General features: G+C 40.4%; 1 protein-coding gene across 4 annotated transcripts in view; it reads right to left on the bottom strand.

The window, feature by feature from the left end:
* Window positions 1–1055: 1055 nt before the first annotated feature.
* The window catches only part of pcdh9 (protocadherin 9), a 259432-nt gene continuing 243373 nt past the window's right edge, over window positions 1056–17114 (bottom strand). For all 4 annotated transcript variants that reach the window (XM_079555651.1, XM_079555649.1, XM_079555650.1 and 1 more), the window contains one exon: window positions 1056–2982. In XM_079555651.1, coding sequence (XP_079411777.1) covers window positions 2627–2982 — 356 coding nt within the window. In that variant the 3' untranslated portion in view covers window positions 1056–2626. The remainder of the gene's footprint in view (window positions 2983–17114) is intronic.

A 17114-nucleotide genomic window follows, 5' to 3' on the forward strand; every position in this document is an offset into this window, starting at 1 on the left:
GGCCTCCACCATGACTGTTGTTTGATTGGACAGGAAAATGGCATGCTCTTTTACCGTCTTCTTTTTCAGCAAAAAATAATTAAGGTCAAATTTTTAATCCACAGCTTTAACAAAAATGTGGTGGCCTTGTTTAACTCATTGACTGTCAGCCATTTTCAAATCAGAGAGCTCCCCACTGCCAGAGGTTTTTCAGGATTTTGACTGTTTTTTCAAGACCCACAGAACATGTAGGTCTTGGACTATGTCAACACAAAACCCACCAGAAGAAAGATTAGACTCTCTTCTTTCATCTAAAAAAAAAAAAAAGTTTGTTTGCACCTCTTTCCATTCTTTTGTAATTGTCCGTAGAAAATAGGTGAAATCACCCAAAATGCGGTTTTCTGACCAAAAAGCTGAGAAAACGAACTAGGTGGCAGCATTAGGCAGCACAACAAAAGTTTTAACACCAGACATGCTCAAGGCTTTGCTGCAGCTGTTCCCATTGAAAAACCTAATTGACGTCTATAGACGTCATTGGCAGTTAACGTTCGGATTTCAATAGACGTCATTGGTAGTCAATGAGTTAATTACATGGGTGTGAGATATTTATGCAAGTTTGTGGTTCCAATCATGCACAACGAGAAGGTCCCTGCATTTTTTTCTATGGATATTCCTCTTAAAAACATTTGGCCACAGAGGCAGAGAAAGCCCATTTTCCAGAATGACGTGAAACACAACCTAAAGAATAGCCAACTTAAACATCCTTTTGAGTGGTTGGACTGACAAGATTTAAATGACACAGTAATTCAATACGATTGGACAAATTAAGCATACACATAATCAAAACATTTATTGCAGTAGCTGTATACCTGTAGAGTAGTAACAAGGAGTAACTGTTTCAGTATCAGTGATGTTCAACACCCTCACAAACTGACAAACATACTGCGAGAAGCAAACCACTCCATCCCACTGTAACTTTTCAAATCGTGACAGAAACATGATAGTGCTTTACAAACCCAAAATGCACAAATCAAACTCCATTGAGAAATCAAACGATACAAAAATGATCAAGTTCATTTTTAAAAAAGCTATATCTTTTTAGCATGCTGTTTCCATTGTGTAGTTAGCCTTCCATGCTTTGAAGTTAAACAAAAGCTACTCAGACAGTGACGAAGGATGAAGCATGTTTAAACCCTTTTACGTGCCACTGTTGATGCCTTCTGGACCGAAAACATTATCTAATTTGGCAAACATTCACCTCTTAAGGCTTTTGATTATCTGATACTTTCTTATACTGTAGTTGTCAACATGTTGTTGTCATAATCATCATCATTAAAATAAGATTTTTTTTAGTTTTAGTTTTGCAGAAATATAATGAAGGCACAGTGATTTAATGTTGCTTAACCAGTGTTTTCATAAGGTAAATAATGTGAAAATAATATATACACATACAGCAGGTCAAGGAAATTGCAGTAGGTTGCACTGAGGGGTTGCTCAGTCCACACAACTTGAATAAAATCTATACATTAATCCGTTAGATAAAACATTTAGCCATTTACAAATATATTGCTATTTAATTGTACTTCCAAAATTTCTTTATAGGTGAGCTTTTTTTTTTTTTTTTTTTTAAATAATGCACATTTTCAGCAATGACATCCTGGATAGAAAAGTCCTGTTAAAAAGTGATTTTGAAGAAAATTATTATGAAATGTATGTGACACAGGATATATCTTGTTTATAGAGTGACCATATATTCCTTACAGTAAAACCAAAACAGAATCTTCTTCTTCTTTTTTTCTTTTTTTTTTTCTTTACTTTTTAATTAATAAAATAAAAGTTAAGCTCAGGTTGTGTGTTGTGCTGATGGGGTAACAAAGAAACCCAAAGGAATTGAAACCCCTCTTGTAGCTTGGCGTAAATCCAACAATTTTCAGAGTTAAAATAGATTTAGGTTTAAAATATGGTTTATGGTCACCCTATGTTGGTATGAAAGGTCATATTGAAATAAATCATTTTGCAGGTAATCTTTTTTGTTGTTCATTGTACAATATGCCACATTTAACATTGTTGTAAAGTGAGGTCCCACAAAAGCCTTTAAGATATCACTGTCCTATTCACGGTGGGTATAACAGTAATAGTTGTTATAGTCCTATTTACAAACACACAGACAATGACAGGGAATAAACAAGTGTCCACTAACAGTGTCTTTACCATAGAGCAACACTTTCTCAAAGGTACGTCCAGTTTCTTTGATTGTGTCGATTAATATAGTCCTGGATTACTCAAGAACAATCACACCACAAATACCTTTATATATTAGTCAGCCAGGGGACTTTATTTTTTTTTTCTTTTTCTTCTTGTAAATGTTGTCCATTTTAAAAGCGTCAATTTGCCCACTTCATAAATAGGGCAGGAAATGTCACACCGAAGAAATCCATTGTGGGTCAATATAAAGAGGTTCCTATACGGGCCATAGTAAAATTGAACTGTAGCAAACACTGCATAAGCACTAAAGTCCGGAGACTTATAGAGTCTGTGTGGCTAAAACACGGCAGAAGCGTCAACTCAAGTGGAAAAAGAGAGAGGAAAAATAAAGGTGGCAGAGGAACTTGCGCCACTTGTGTCCAAACTTTGCCCCCGGTCCGCCTTATAGCTGCTGGTCTTTGGGGCTGTCGGGGCAGGACGCCGGCTGGCATGACTTCAAACTCACCAAAGGGATGTCACTGGTAAAGTGTCCCTCTCCGCTCCCGAACTGCTTCCTGTCTCCGAAATGCTCCGTCCGATTCTCGCTTTTCCAGCCTCGCGTCAGAGTGTGCCCGTTGATGAGTTTGTCTTTGGGACCCCACTCCCGCTGCGATCCGAAGCTGGACACGGGGGACTTGGGTTGCGAGTACGATCCCATGGTGGGGGGCATCCAGCAGTTGTCGGAGTGTCCCAGGACCAGGCATTCCTGCGTGCACATCTCAGACGCCTCCACCAGCCCCCGGGGTCCCAGCGGGCCGTCTGCAGAAACACACACACAGAAAGGTCGCGGCATTAGTCACGGTAGAAACAGTGCTCATTATGAGAATCAGGCTCCGGGTTCATTTAAAAGGAATCATCCGCTGTGTTTTTGTTCAACAGATATGTCAAGATTGAATTTACCTACATTGGTGTAAAGGGGGCTTTAATAAGAACCAAAATGTAGAAATGCACCGATCTGCCGATACCTGATTTTTACCGATACCATTTTCTTAAAAGCGGCTTTCTCTGAGTGAAAAATTTAATTGACTCTTTTCTCCATTTTAAGATAAATAAAGTCATATTTTATTGTCATGATTTTGCAGATCAATTATCAATTATATCTATTCATAAACTAATGGATAAACATTTAACCAGGATCACATTAATAAACAACTCACAACTCACATGATGTGATCTGATCACTACAAATATGTTAGATCAGTTATTTCTTAATACAAACACAGTAGTTATTTTATTGTATTGGGCTTCTATAGGTATTTCTATCATAGTTTCTGACCCAGCCTTGATTAGTTTTAGTTAGCATTCGCATGCACCTGCTAGCTTTAGCAAGCTATTACTAGCGTGGCATTTTGCGCGGCGATCAAAAATGCGTTTGTGGTGGTTCAAACTAACTCAGTGATTTAATTGAATCCAAACTAGTATCGGTTCAGTATTGGACACCAGTATCAGATAGGTGCATCCCTACCAAAATTAAAACAGTACAGAAATGAGGTGTATTTCCCAATGTCTGGCAGGAGCTGGGATCAAACCGCGTCCATGGGCAAACGCTGTACCAACTTAGCTACTGTCCTAGAAATAGGTCAGCAAAACACTGCAACAACATTATATATATTCAATCATAGAAATCGGTGCTTAATTAGTCTCTGGCACTTTCAACCATATGGCTAATTGAAATGAACCTCCACAACAACAATTGAAAGGTGATTGGAATCCGCCCGTGGACCGTGATGCAGATGTGTTAAGGCTTCTTGTGAGGATAATGATATGAATGTGCTGCAACTTTCCGGAGAAATCCAGGTCCAATAATAATGTGTAAACCGGGAGACATAAACTAGACACTAATAAGGCAGAGGCTTCATTGCACTGGCACCGGCTAAAATCCACATAGTAATTAGCCCTTAATACTTTGTCTCTGCATTTATTGAATTCTCAGCACCTTCCACCTGTCAGAGTGCAGCATTGCTTAAATAATGAAATTGGAAAGGCAAATGTAGATATTCCCCCGACCTTTCAGACATTCTTATAATGGGTTCTTAACGCAGAAACAAATTCATTTGTGGAGTGATGGTTTGTGTTGAAGCTGTTGATCAATACGATATCAATACGATTATGCTCATACAGTATTCATGTATACTGGCAAAATGTATCAGTGCAGTTAACTTTTAGAATGATAAAAGAATACGTTGTTTAAAGTCAGATCAATTTTAATAATGAGCATAAAAAAGTGGCCAAAAGCACATTTTTAGTGAGTAATGGTAAAGTACTCCCAAAAGGCAAAATGTGAGGTTGAGAGCAAATTACTTTCATTTAGCTGCCAAAAAAAAAGTGACTTAACAGATTGCTCATCTGTTACCATCACATTCATTTCCTTATCAATGTGACTTTTCTCTTTCTTCTTTTCTTTTATTATTTTTAAATCACATTTGACAGTCTAATTATTCAGAATATGTTTGTTGGCTGCTGTTTCTGCGCTCAATATAGGGCAGACAGGGGCTATTTGTCACACGGGGTAACTTGTCACATTGCTTTTTATGGCCACACTAGAGGGTGCTGTACGCTGGTACTGATATATAATATGTGTATTGGTATTCCCAAACATGAATGTCTGGGTTGTTTTTGTAGTGAGAGCTTTTCTTTAGTTAATGCATTAAATAAAAGACACTGATCTGAAGAGGAGCAAAGGGATTCAACAAATAACGGAGAATGCTAACTTGATGCTTCATGTTAGCATTGGGCTAAAGCTAGCGCTAGCTACAACTGCTGTTTTTTCACTGAACAATCTGCTGTGAGAAAATATCCATATGGGCCAATTTATGTGTGATAAATAAGTTCATATTCCACCAGAAAATGGCTAAAAAGAGTGGAAAATTGTGTTTCTCTAAAGATTCTGTTCTTCCCCCTCGGCGAAGCCACGCCCCCTTCTATGACGAGATGCTGTCTGTATATGTGCGATTTGAGCCATTTTAGAGCTGGCATACTAAATTAGCTTGTAAGCCAACTTACATTGTTGGTAAAGTGGACACTCGGGGCTATTTGTCACAAAAGCTGAGGGGTTAGTTGTCACATGGGGTAGAACATGGTGGGACATTTTTTCTTTTGTGTCAAATATGTTTTTCTGATGACTTTAATTTAAAATAATCTGTTATAAAGGTTTATCAAATAAATAAAAAAAATCCATTGTTGTGTTTGACGGTTAATAGCTATTTATCGCAATATGATAGAAAAAAGAGAGCGAGGTCTACTTCAAGTCAAGGGTGCACGCTTTCATTTAATGCAGTTCTGACTCTTGTGGGATTATCTGTTGATGAGCTGTGAACTCCAGAAACAAAAGTGTGACTGACAAACAGCCTCGGTCTCCCCTACTCCTTGTATATGTAATGTGATGTATTTGCAATGCAGCTTCCCATTATATTCATTGACGCGCCCTATATATATATTTGTTTGTGATCCCATTCTCCACAGTCGAAGGCCGATGCTCATGTCCAACCTCAGTATCAATGCAAATAGAACATGAAAACTAATTGGTTGAGTCTGCATCACCGGCCCACTGTATGTCTTCATGTTTGACCGCATTCTTCTGTACAGTGCTTTGAACAGTTCTCCCTCAAAACTGCAGCTCGGCTTTGCTCTGATGTGAAGAAAAAAGCCCGCACGGAAGGGTAAAAAAAAAAAAAAAGACGGAAAAAAGCCCATAATTTAACCAGTGTTGTGTGCGAGTCCATCAGAATAACTGGCTGAACATAATTGGCGCGTGAGCAGTCGGACCAAGACACACATTATCATAGTTGCATAGAGAGAGCAATAATGGTGGAGCCCTGGAGACGCGGAGATGAATTCCTCAAATGAGATAGTGACATCTGGGGAGCTGTTAGGGCCGTGGATGTGAGGGCGAGCACAGGAGCGTGGAGGAGAACAGAAGAGCCGGGGAGACATTACAGCCCACGGACGGACATTTCTGAGCCTTTCTGTTCATTTTGTCGGCCGTGGAGACCGTAATGAAGATGTCGGAGGTGCTGTTACGGTTTTCGGTTAATACAAAATATAGCCCAGATGATAAACAGAACCTCGCTTGCGCATTAGCCGTTCTCTGGCGATTACGATGAAAAAAGAAAGAAAGAGGTCTGAGCTGCGCGGATGAGAAGCCTTTTTATTCACCCAGAGCCCAGACGAAGACACAGAGCTGTTCAAATGCGTTGGTGTGAGCATGTAAAATAAAGGACTTACAAGTTATGACACGCCTTGAGCAGGGTCGATCTGTTCTTTTTAAAAACGTTTGCTTTCATGTTAAATGTCAGGATGACCGAGAGCTTACACAAACAAGTGCTATGGGTGGTAAAAGAACAATTATATTCAAATTGACATGGCACAGGGCCACCAATATTCCAGATAATGGTTGTGCTTCTTCTGGAGTATACTCTTCAGTGGCCGACAATATAAAATATGTTATATAACAGTATGTCAATCACAACTTGGCAAAACTGTTTTGTTCTTTGGTCAGCTGCTTGTGGCTTTTACGAACCTGCCTTTCTTTTTTTTTTCGCATTTGCTTTTCAAATCCGTGTCTGTGGTCTATAATAGAGATGTCAGATGCACAATTAAGCTTTGTGTGGAAAAATATACATGACAAACAATGCCTCACTCGTGTGCTGGGGCATTAGTGGATTGTGCTGATTACAAAGGGATTAGGAAAAGCATAAAGCCCGCATGTGTGTGTTTTTTTCCCCCTCCTGCATAAAAAGGTAATCTAGTCATTAATTCGTTAATCAGGTGCATTTTGTGCTGTGCTATTCCCCCAGTGTAATAAACATGACCATTTGCATGTAGATTGGTACAATCAGGGGCCCCAGTGGGCAGCGCAGGATCATTTGAATCAGCCATTTTCCTGCTAATCTGCACAAACCCGCTGCTCCAGACAAAGCCTGAATCAAAGACCACTCGATGTATAGCGTATTAAGCTGAAAAAACATTGGTCATATACTGGTCTATTATGCAGCACACAAGTCTCTGATTACCAGCACAGAGGCTTGTGTCCAGACTGTGCTGTGGGGTAAAAATCTTGATAATAAACAATGATAGAAAGGCTGGAGGAAGTGTCTGGGGTAAAGTGAAAGAAGATGGATGGATGTTAGGCATTTTACATGTAGAGAAATATTTTTGTGGAACATCCAAGCCTGGATACAAAAGGCATGAGGAAGAAGGGTATTTTGATTTAATAGCCAACTCCCTTAACCATGTACGGAGAAGCTTGCTCAAGTGACCCATCATCGTTGCTTTTTTTTCCTTTTGTTGTCTGTTCAATGGTTACTGTTCCCAACCAGTGGGACGCTGGAGAGGGCCATATGGAGGTTCCGGTCCCCCGAGGTTGTTTTTGCAGTACACCGCGAATTTCAACTCAAAACCATTGACAGCTGGGTGGAAAAAGTTCTTGGTTTTGAAAATTGCCCTTCCTCTCCCAAAACACAACAACAAAGTGTCTAGCCGGCCGACACAACAGCAGTACGCGGGGGTGAACGTGCCACCAACTGAGAGCATCCATGCATCCCTTATCAATACATGCACCATCCAGTTTCTCCCCCAAAACCCAGCCAAAATTGCCTCTTTTTTCTTTTTCTTTCGCCAGACACATGTAATGTTAAAATACACTGATTTACTGGAAAACTGTCTCCTGGTTTCAAATTCCCTCACACCTCCTCCTTAATACTGTCTGCCTATTGAGGAAACGGCTTCAAATCAGAGAAAATTGGGCATCTTTCAAAACACACACATTCAGCCCTGCCAAAAAATGTAATTGCTTAATTGCGTGGAAAGACTGTATTTGCGGTTGAAGAATATGTCCCTTGAAGACTTTTTTTTTTTCCTCCCGCACCAATAAAAACAGCCCTGGTTTTCTCTTCCATTACCGGCTACAGTGGGAGTCCATTCTCCAGGAGGCAGCAACATAAAAAGGCAATTTCACAAGTCAAATTCAGTGCATTAAACATTTGAAAAAGCCCTTTGTTTTGCGGCTCCCTGTTGATTCCGATGGAGGCTGGGGCTCGGGAATATGCTGATGTATTTAATTGAAAGGACAGGGAGAGTGCCCAGCCTCGGCGCATCAGTTGTCCTCCCCGCTGACTCGCTGACACTTCTCTCACACGCACTTCACATGCACTGCCCAGTTATTAAGCGCCATCTCTCTCTCTCCATATATCTCTCCCTCATAAAGTCACACCTTATTAGCTATTGTTCCCACTTGTTTACGCTATTTTGCAGTTTTGGAGTTGACCCGTTTCTCCCGTGGCCTGCCCAGCTCTGTCCACTGTTTTAATAATAAACACAATTGCAGACACAGGCGTTTTTTGTTGTTGTTTTTTTTAAATAGAGCTGCTTCTTAGCCCTTATCCTGACTGCTAATAGGGCGCTGTAACTGAATGAGATTCGCAGACCGGTGGTACTTATTATCTGCCACCGCTTACCTCATTTCATCTCTGCAATCTGACTGACAGCTTGCATCACATGTCATGCGTTGCGATTGAGCCTAATGTCCAAAGAAAACAATTACAGTTTCAATAATGTGTTGTTGTTTTTTTTAATTCACAACCTGTTGGAAACCAGATAAGATCCCTGGTGCAGAGAGGGTCTGTAGGGTGTAGCGGTGACATGCTGCTGTCCTGCTGGAGCCGGGAGGAGCTGTGGAGTCTGATAAGAAACAGCGCTCCACGGCTCTAAACCTGGAGATTGGGTTAACTCAAACATGTCCAATTCAGTGTGACATTGTGGCCATACGAGACGTACGAGATCATGTTTGGCCACGGAAGTGTCGACATGTGTGCAAGCGAACAATTATCACTAGACTGGATCAGTATAGACTACACTTTAAGGCAAAAGCAAGCTCAACTTGCTTTGAAGGGAGAGAAGAAGCCGAATGAAAGGAATACCTAGGAGGAGAGAAGAAGAAGCAGCTCAAAGGTAAACTGTGAAGTTAAGCTAATCATTACAGTGATTGGCAGACAGTGAAATCATGGCTTACAATGCTCGGTGCCGTGGAATCCTATAAACCTGTTATTCGGTGCTGGTTTCAGAGGGATGTCCTTTTTCTTTAATGGTAAATGCTGTTTACGTCATGTTTTGTACCCGCTCGGCTCGCTCTTTCTCAGGAGGAAGACGGTTTAAAAATAACGCCTGGTCCGAGATGCTTGCATGAAGTCAAAATGCTCCAAAGTGGTGACAGTGGAAGAGGGCTTTAAGGAAAATGCTGCATATACTCACTAATGTTCATATCTGAAAGAAAAGCATCTCATTTGCCGTCCAGTTATAAATACAAATTATAAACAACAACTATACAAGTTGTAGTGAACCACACAGTCTTAGTGAAAATGGTGCAGTACAGAACCGAGTGAATTGTAAATGTTAGAATGATTGTGTTTTAGAGAAAATAGTCCAAAAACAACATTGTCATTGCACTGGCTGAGTATGAAGCCAAGAGCCAAAAATGTACCTAAAATCAATATGGGACAAAGTGTTGCCCATATTGACAATATTTCCGCAGCTTTGCTGTCAAACATGAGCACGAATCCCTTGAGCTTTCTTCAAAGGCACCAAACGACACCGGAAAAAAACAGCAATTTAAGCTCACAGAAAGAACACGCTCTGCTTTTGCCAGCTCTGTTCTTTGTGCCATTGTGTGACTTGTGTTTTCACGCCTTATTTCAGATCACAACTAACAAAGCTGAGCAACATTATGTGACAATGTGCAGCACACCAGAAACTCCAATGTTCCCTCGGCAAAAATGCCGTTATTTGTGTAGCTCTCTGCACAGCGTAATGCGGCAACTTCAAAATGTGCTTCAAAATGGCCTGGCTATTACGGCAATGGAGTGTGGACAAAAACATGTTATGAATATTCATATTGAACTGTGTTGCCTCTGTTGGATTTTTAATTTTTAAAGTTTGCAACACTTTATCAGTCCAAAGTGCATTTGCTTAAAAATCGGAATTGTTTATGCAGGAGTGAAAAAAACAATTGTAGAAAGTGAAAAAAAAATCAAAAAAAAAATCATTAGACTACGGTAAATGACATCTATTTGGGCTTCCTGATGTAGGCAAGGCACATGTTTGCCTGTAACACTGTTCCCTTCAGACATCAACTGCAAAAACTGCTCATCGCTACCATATTTCGTAAACCAAAACTTTTGGCCACGCGCACCCTCTCACGCGCACTCTCACGCGCACGCGCACTCTCACGCGCACTCTCACACATGCACACAGGCAAATAGCTCGTGGCGCGGGCGCTTGGTACTGAGCCCCTGAGTGCTTTAAATAATACTGAGGCAGGTGTTGAGGAACGCAGATGTGTGTCAGATGGAGCTGACTTTTGCTTACAGCCCTGTGCAAATGCTGCAGATGTCCACAAAGACGGATCACTTTGAGACAAAGAAACCATCTGACTGCCCCCCGTGATATGGTCACTGGGATGTGCTTCAGGGCTGTGGTTAATTCCACAGAAGCAGCTGAAATGGCCTATGTACACACAAGCCTTTCTTCTACTCCTCGTAATCAGCGTGAGAAAAGCAGGCAGGTTAGAGCGGAAGATAAGGACATAGTTTATATGTTCTTTATATTTTTTGGTCCGAGGTTGTTTGTAAGAATAAGGGAGTATTTTTTGTTTTTACTCTGATGGCTACTTCTAATGAGAAAACATAGAGCTAATTAATTGGATGCACACTATCAGCAGCGATATGCCGGTCCCGTTGTAATAACAGCCGTCAGAATAGCACTGGGGAGCGGGAGAAGTGGGAGTGAGGAGTGATTGAGTGGAGGGGATTGCCTGTCCATAGAGCTTGTTTATTTATCCATGCTGTTAGCCCGTCCAGATGTTGTTAGAGGAGGATTGGCTTTGTTCTGGTTTGGCGCAGAGTGAAAAAGTGCTGTACTCATATCTCAGATAAACAAGGCCAAAATACAAACAAGCACACACGCACACACACACACACACACACACACACACACACACACACACACATACAAGGAACCCTTTGGTGATGCTGGGGCTCCTCTGTGTGCGGTGTTCACATTCACAGTCATTAGATTGTTACCACGACCAGTGTCCGGCGAGTACACATAAACGAATGGATGGAAATTGCACCGGATGAAGTTTGAGCAGATCATAGTCAAGTGTCTTTACTCAAGACCAGGAGTAATTAACAATTTCACCTTTTTAACCAAGGCATCTTCTCAATCTTATTGTCTCTGGCCAAGGAAGCTGGTTGTAAGCCTCCTCTTTAGAGAAGTTTCCAAAGGGAAGTGATCATACTGCCATGGAACTGTCGCTGTTTACCCAAAGACTGTTTCTATTCCCTTCCGATTAATGAGATTGTGTGGGATCGCAGATTGTCCCTCACGTGCCATGTCGCATCCGAGTAAATATTTGACAGGGCTGCAACTAACGATTATTTTGTAATCGATTAGTCTATCGATAATTTTTACGATTAATCGATTAATCGCTTGGCTGTGAATGGTGTAGTAAAGTTTTATTTTTTTCAATTTGTTTTGTCACATTATAGCTTAAGTCGCGCTGTTTAACCCCTTAACTCCCACCTGAACCGAGCACATTTTCTCCAGTTTGGCTTTACCCCAGTCCACAAGCTTCTGGGAAAAAGCTGTGAAAATAGCGACAAAACTGAGACGAAAACAATGATGTAAATGTGACAAAAAAGTGAGAAAACATTGACAAAAAAGTGATGAAAAATTGATGAAAAAATGACAAAAATATGACCAAAAAATGACCAAAATTTGATAAAAAAAATTGACTAAAAAATTAAAAAAATGTGCCAAAAAAAAATACAAAAATGTGATGAAAATTTGACAAAAAAACAAAACAAAAATGTGATAAAAATTTGACAAAAAAATTACAAAAATGTGATTAAAATTTGACAAAATAAAAATACAAAAATGTGATAAAAATTTGACAAAAAAATGACAAAAAATGTCAAAAAAAAAGACTAAAAAGTTACAAAAATGAGTTGAATGCCCAACATAAAAATGATGGAAAAAAAATCTAATGACGTGAGGAAAAAGATCCTCTCTGTTCAGGCGGGAGTTAAGAGGTTAAGGAAGTGCTGATGGAGTTAACTTAAGGGAAATGTTTTTTGAAGGCTCTATCCATGAAATTTACATTGTACAAACCACTACAGAGCCTAAATATAAAATCAAAGTAGGTTTTCATCAAAAATACTACATTTTTTGGGGTCATTTTTGCTCCATTTTAGTCTGTGTGAGCCAGAAAACGATTAATCGATTACTAAAATAGTTGTCGACTCTTTCAATAATCGATTAGTCGTCGATTAACCGATTAGTCGTTTCAGCCCTATTTGACTTCTCTAACCACTTGTGCGTTCCAGTTTATACTAGTTTGTCCATGTATTTGCGGTAAATGTGTGTAGCTGAAACGACTCATGGTTGTGTTTTGATGGTCGGTGTCCAACGAGACATGGGAAGATTGGGGATTACAGCGGTATGGTGCGCGCCGGCATATTGAAAAAACCTACTGTGTGATCAGCGGAAAGGCTATCTGAGGATGAGGAGATATGATGGAGAACACAGCTGAACAGGGTGCGTCCTCAGGAGACTAGCAGTCTGCTGTCAGAGCCTTTCAGCTGCTCCCCTAGAGCAGCTGAAAAAAAACCCCTCCGCCATACACAACTCCTCATGAGGAGAGATGAAGGGCATCGGGGATAGGGAGACAAAAATGAAACGTCTTCGAAAAAGGAAATGTAGGGTGGGCCTGAAAGTTTGCGCAGAGACGCTTTAAAGACCAAAGAAGGAGTACGACAAAATAGTCAAAGCTGGCATTTACACATCTGACGACAAATATTATTAGATTGGGAGAAGGTATTTTCAGAGCAATTTGTAATTCAAATATGAGACTTCAGGTGACGTTTATCAAGCACAAAATGATGAATCCTGAGACTTTGGGAGCGATGTGTGATCTGTCGTGTAAATGTTTCCAATGTGAATAAACAGCTAGTGTCTGTAAACACCAGGCTTACACTTGTATTGCACTGTTACCTGTTTCTCAAAGCGTTTTCATTCATTCTGGCCCATTGTACGTGTTTTTAGCAGTGGGGGAAACCGGAGTACCTGGAGGACAACAACATAGGCATCGGGAACAACATGCAAAGGCCCCGTCCAACAAAACCATTTGAATAACTGTCCTAAGAAGTCTTGCCTTTGGTTGAGATAGTGACAGAATTATGGTATGAATATTTTACTTAAAAAAATAAGACTGATGTTCAACTCAAGACTTCCAAAACTCCCAACTCTGGGTGTGCTTTGTCCCACTCTTTCGTGAACATGATTAAATAAAGTGCTTCCCGGGTCATGAAGGAAATCTTTGAGGACATCATAACTGTACTGGGGATTTTAAATGAACACAGAGGCTATTAAGTCCGAATCCCCTCCTTTGCTGAGCCCCACCGCCCCAACACACACACACACGCACACACACACACACACACACACTATGGTCTCTTTCTTCAACCCCAGGGCTGTCTCTCGTCCGTCAGCTCCTCTCAAATCTCCCCCCCACACCACCCAAGGGTCCGCCTTCTCATCCACTAGAAGCGGAATATTCTATCAAAGTGCTTGACTTGTACTAATTAACACCAAAACATTAAAACAGTGTATCAAAATTGGACTTACTTCGTTCTGAAAAACGGGAGCTGAAGTATACGCTCCATTTGAACCGGCTGAGATCATTAAAATGGAGTATTCTCATGTAGTAAGCGCAGATGCATTTTTGATTTCGTTTTGGATACCCTTACTGTCCTCAGATGAACGCACTGAACTCTTAAGGATGACATGAGTTTAGCTTTTGTGAATATTATGGCTCCAGGCATTCGGCGAAAGAGAGCTTCTTACAGGCTTCTAACATAAAGATCATCGCTATATGACACTGGAAGCTATGAAGGTGTAAATTATAAAACGTTGTTTGAATAGAAGTAGTTAAAGACTTATGTCACCTGGCTCAGACTATGAATAGGCTTGATTGGTAAGACATTTCCAAGAGATTTATATAGTGCAAGGCGTTCTCGTGCAGGGTGCAGGGACTTCAGACTTTGCGGGGTCTTTCTGTATGTGCTTTCCTCCGTCTGAATGGCTTTCATCCGTGTGTTCAGGTTTCCCCATAAGCTCAAATCGTGCACTATAAGCTAATCCTCCATTAGATAGATATTTTAGACCAAAATCCCAGCTTAAGACCCAGAGATGAGTACTAATAAAGGACAGGTTAGCCCCAGTGGCACTGATGGACGGGTCAAGGATAGAAATGTTCAAGTTTTCAAAACTTTAACAAGGATAAAGGGCTAGAGGAGGCTTCACACTGCACTTGGCCCATCTCTATCACTATTTCTATACACAAGCAATACAAACATTTAGCCCTGGGCGGTGTAATATCTTATTCTGCACAATTTCCACATGAACTGGCCCGTATATAGAGTATACGCACTTGCACTGGTGCTACTATTCTACTTACTGTACAAACAATAACTGTCACTCTCTACTTAAGACCCAGAGCCTTCCAATAATTGTAGACCCATGTAAAACTGAGACATGACACTGTTTAATTGAACTTCTCACTGGAAAAGAACCAGTACAGACATATTTAGTGAATAGCAGTGGCCAACATGTACTTTTATCCAAGTGATGACTCCAGTGCACATCATCGCTGCATCATAATACTTGGGCACACAATATTCACAAGCAATAACCCGTTCCATTAGTCTTCTATCCATACTTATAGACCTGCCATGTTTAATATTGTACACACTCAAGACATCTGGATCTTCAATTTGATAGTTATTTATGCTGCCATTGCCGTGTCACTACTCCTCAGTCATTTCCCATCAGTCCATCTGTTGGTTGTCCGTCTACTTCTCCATTTGTGACAGACAGAATTGGTTCACTGCATAGCAATGTCTCGATATGGCATTGGAATACTATAGACAGTATAGCACAGTGGAGCAAAGTACTTCTTTTTGTCCACGCAGACAGTAGGCTTTGTTAGAAAAGGTGGAGGTCATGGTAAGAAACCATCACCAATTCTTTAACAATATAAATAGGTCAAAGCAGAACTAAGTAACTAATGGCCATAAGCGCCACTGCAGGTGTCGTAGCATGTTGCGTTTTTTTACTCATTAAATGTCTGTGAGAGTAAATACTACGCTGACAAATAAGACAAAAGGGAAAGTGGTATATTGTACACCCAATTACACAATGGAGATCATTTTTTTCACTCCAACCAGGCTGTAAATACTGTTTAAGTGGTGCTAGCCCGCAGTTAGCTTTGCCCGTTAGCCTGTTAGCTTCTTCTTCGTGATTCCATTAGTGTGTATTGGGTCTCCAGATCGGAGCAGGGAAAGCTGCAAGCGTGGTTTTCTGGCCAGGGGGAGATGAAAGACCCCGCCAATCAACTTGTATTACCCCCAGAAGGACTACGAAAAGGACTTATTAAGGTAAACAAGTTACTTAGTATTGCTTTAAAACCTCGTCATTGAGAGTTTTGATCTGCCTGAAGCTATTAGAAAGTCTACCTTGTTCTATTAATGGGGATATTTCTCCGAATGTTGAGTCACACTAATGGTCAGAATCAGGGAGAACATGCAAACTCCACAGAGAAAGACCCCTCCCGAACTTTGGAATTGCTGTCAATAAACCAAAACAGAATACTTACAAATACTCTTTTAGTTTGCTCAAACGAACAGTAACAAATTAGGTCATTTTGATGTAAGTAGGACATTATAGGGGTGCTAACTTAACACAGGTCGTGTGTATTTTCATGTATCAATTTATTCTTTTTTTTTTGTTATTGTGTACAATACAAAACAGTAAATAAGACAATGTAAAGTCCAGGCAAGTGAAGTATCCAGGACATGTAATTGCAGTGTGATTTTAAGTATGTTCATGGGGAGGAGGGGCTTAGGAACACCACCTTGTTTAACCAGGAAGCATATCTGAGGGAGTATTGGAATATGTTGTTTTAGATCAATAAAACATTCTCGAAACCAAGTGAGACAAAGGGACATATGATAAGATTTGTTTGACATGATTACCAAATAACTGCGTGTGTGAGTAAAAAAACTATTTGGGAGTTGCTTTCAGTTGAACAGACTTTTTTTCATTTTTATCATATCATCTATTGTTTTTTTGATCCAGCACACTTTTTTAGACAGGGATGTGTGTGTTTTTTGGTCATTTGTTTCCACTGGTCTTGAATTTGCTTCAAAAATGTTGGCGCAAATCAGGTCAAGTGAACTGCACATTTTGAGTATATATCAAGTGGACATCCTAGCTTAAAGGTTTTGGTTTTGTGGCATTTGGTAAACCATCTTTATTTACATCTTCAGTTATACACAATACAATACCTCCCTGATTTCGTCTGTCTGAAAACAGGACCATATTGTTCCACGCCACAACAACATACAGTTTACACGCTGCACTCTCTGCCCGTAAACATTTTCTTTGTTAATAATTCACACTTTTCCTCTTGCGTCTCTCTCTGGCAGAGGGAAACGGCGGCACACTTTCTTTTTTTTTTTTTTTAAGCGCTTTGTTGCTTATTGCTCATTTACACTGCTTGGCGCAAGTGCTCTGTCCCCATGACAACAACAGGCGTATAAAAATGATTTCTTCTTCTGCTCCTTCTCTAATCTTGGACTGCATTAGAGCCAGCGGCCGACCTTGTAATCTAATTTGGGTTCTAAGTCAGCGAGTAGGCCTGCTCTTCTCTGCGCACTGGGCTGAATGCATTGTGGTCAAAGGCCCTTAGCGTGACTGATGATAACGATGACACAGATCTGTAATAACTGTTTCAGTTCTTGCCACACTGAAATGCATTTGGATAATGAAAATTGTTC

Source organism: Gobius niger (genome assembly GCF_951799975.1).
Source record: "Gobius niger genome assembly, chromosome: 4".
Lineage (NCBI taxonomy): Eukaryota > Metazoa > Chordata > Actinopteri > Gobiiformes > Gobiidae > Gobius > Gobius niger.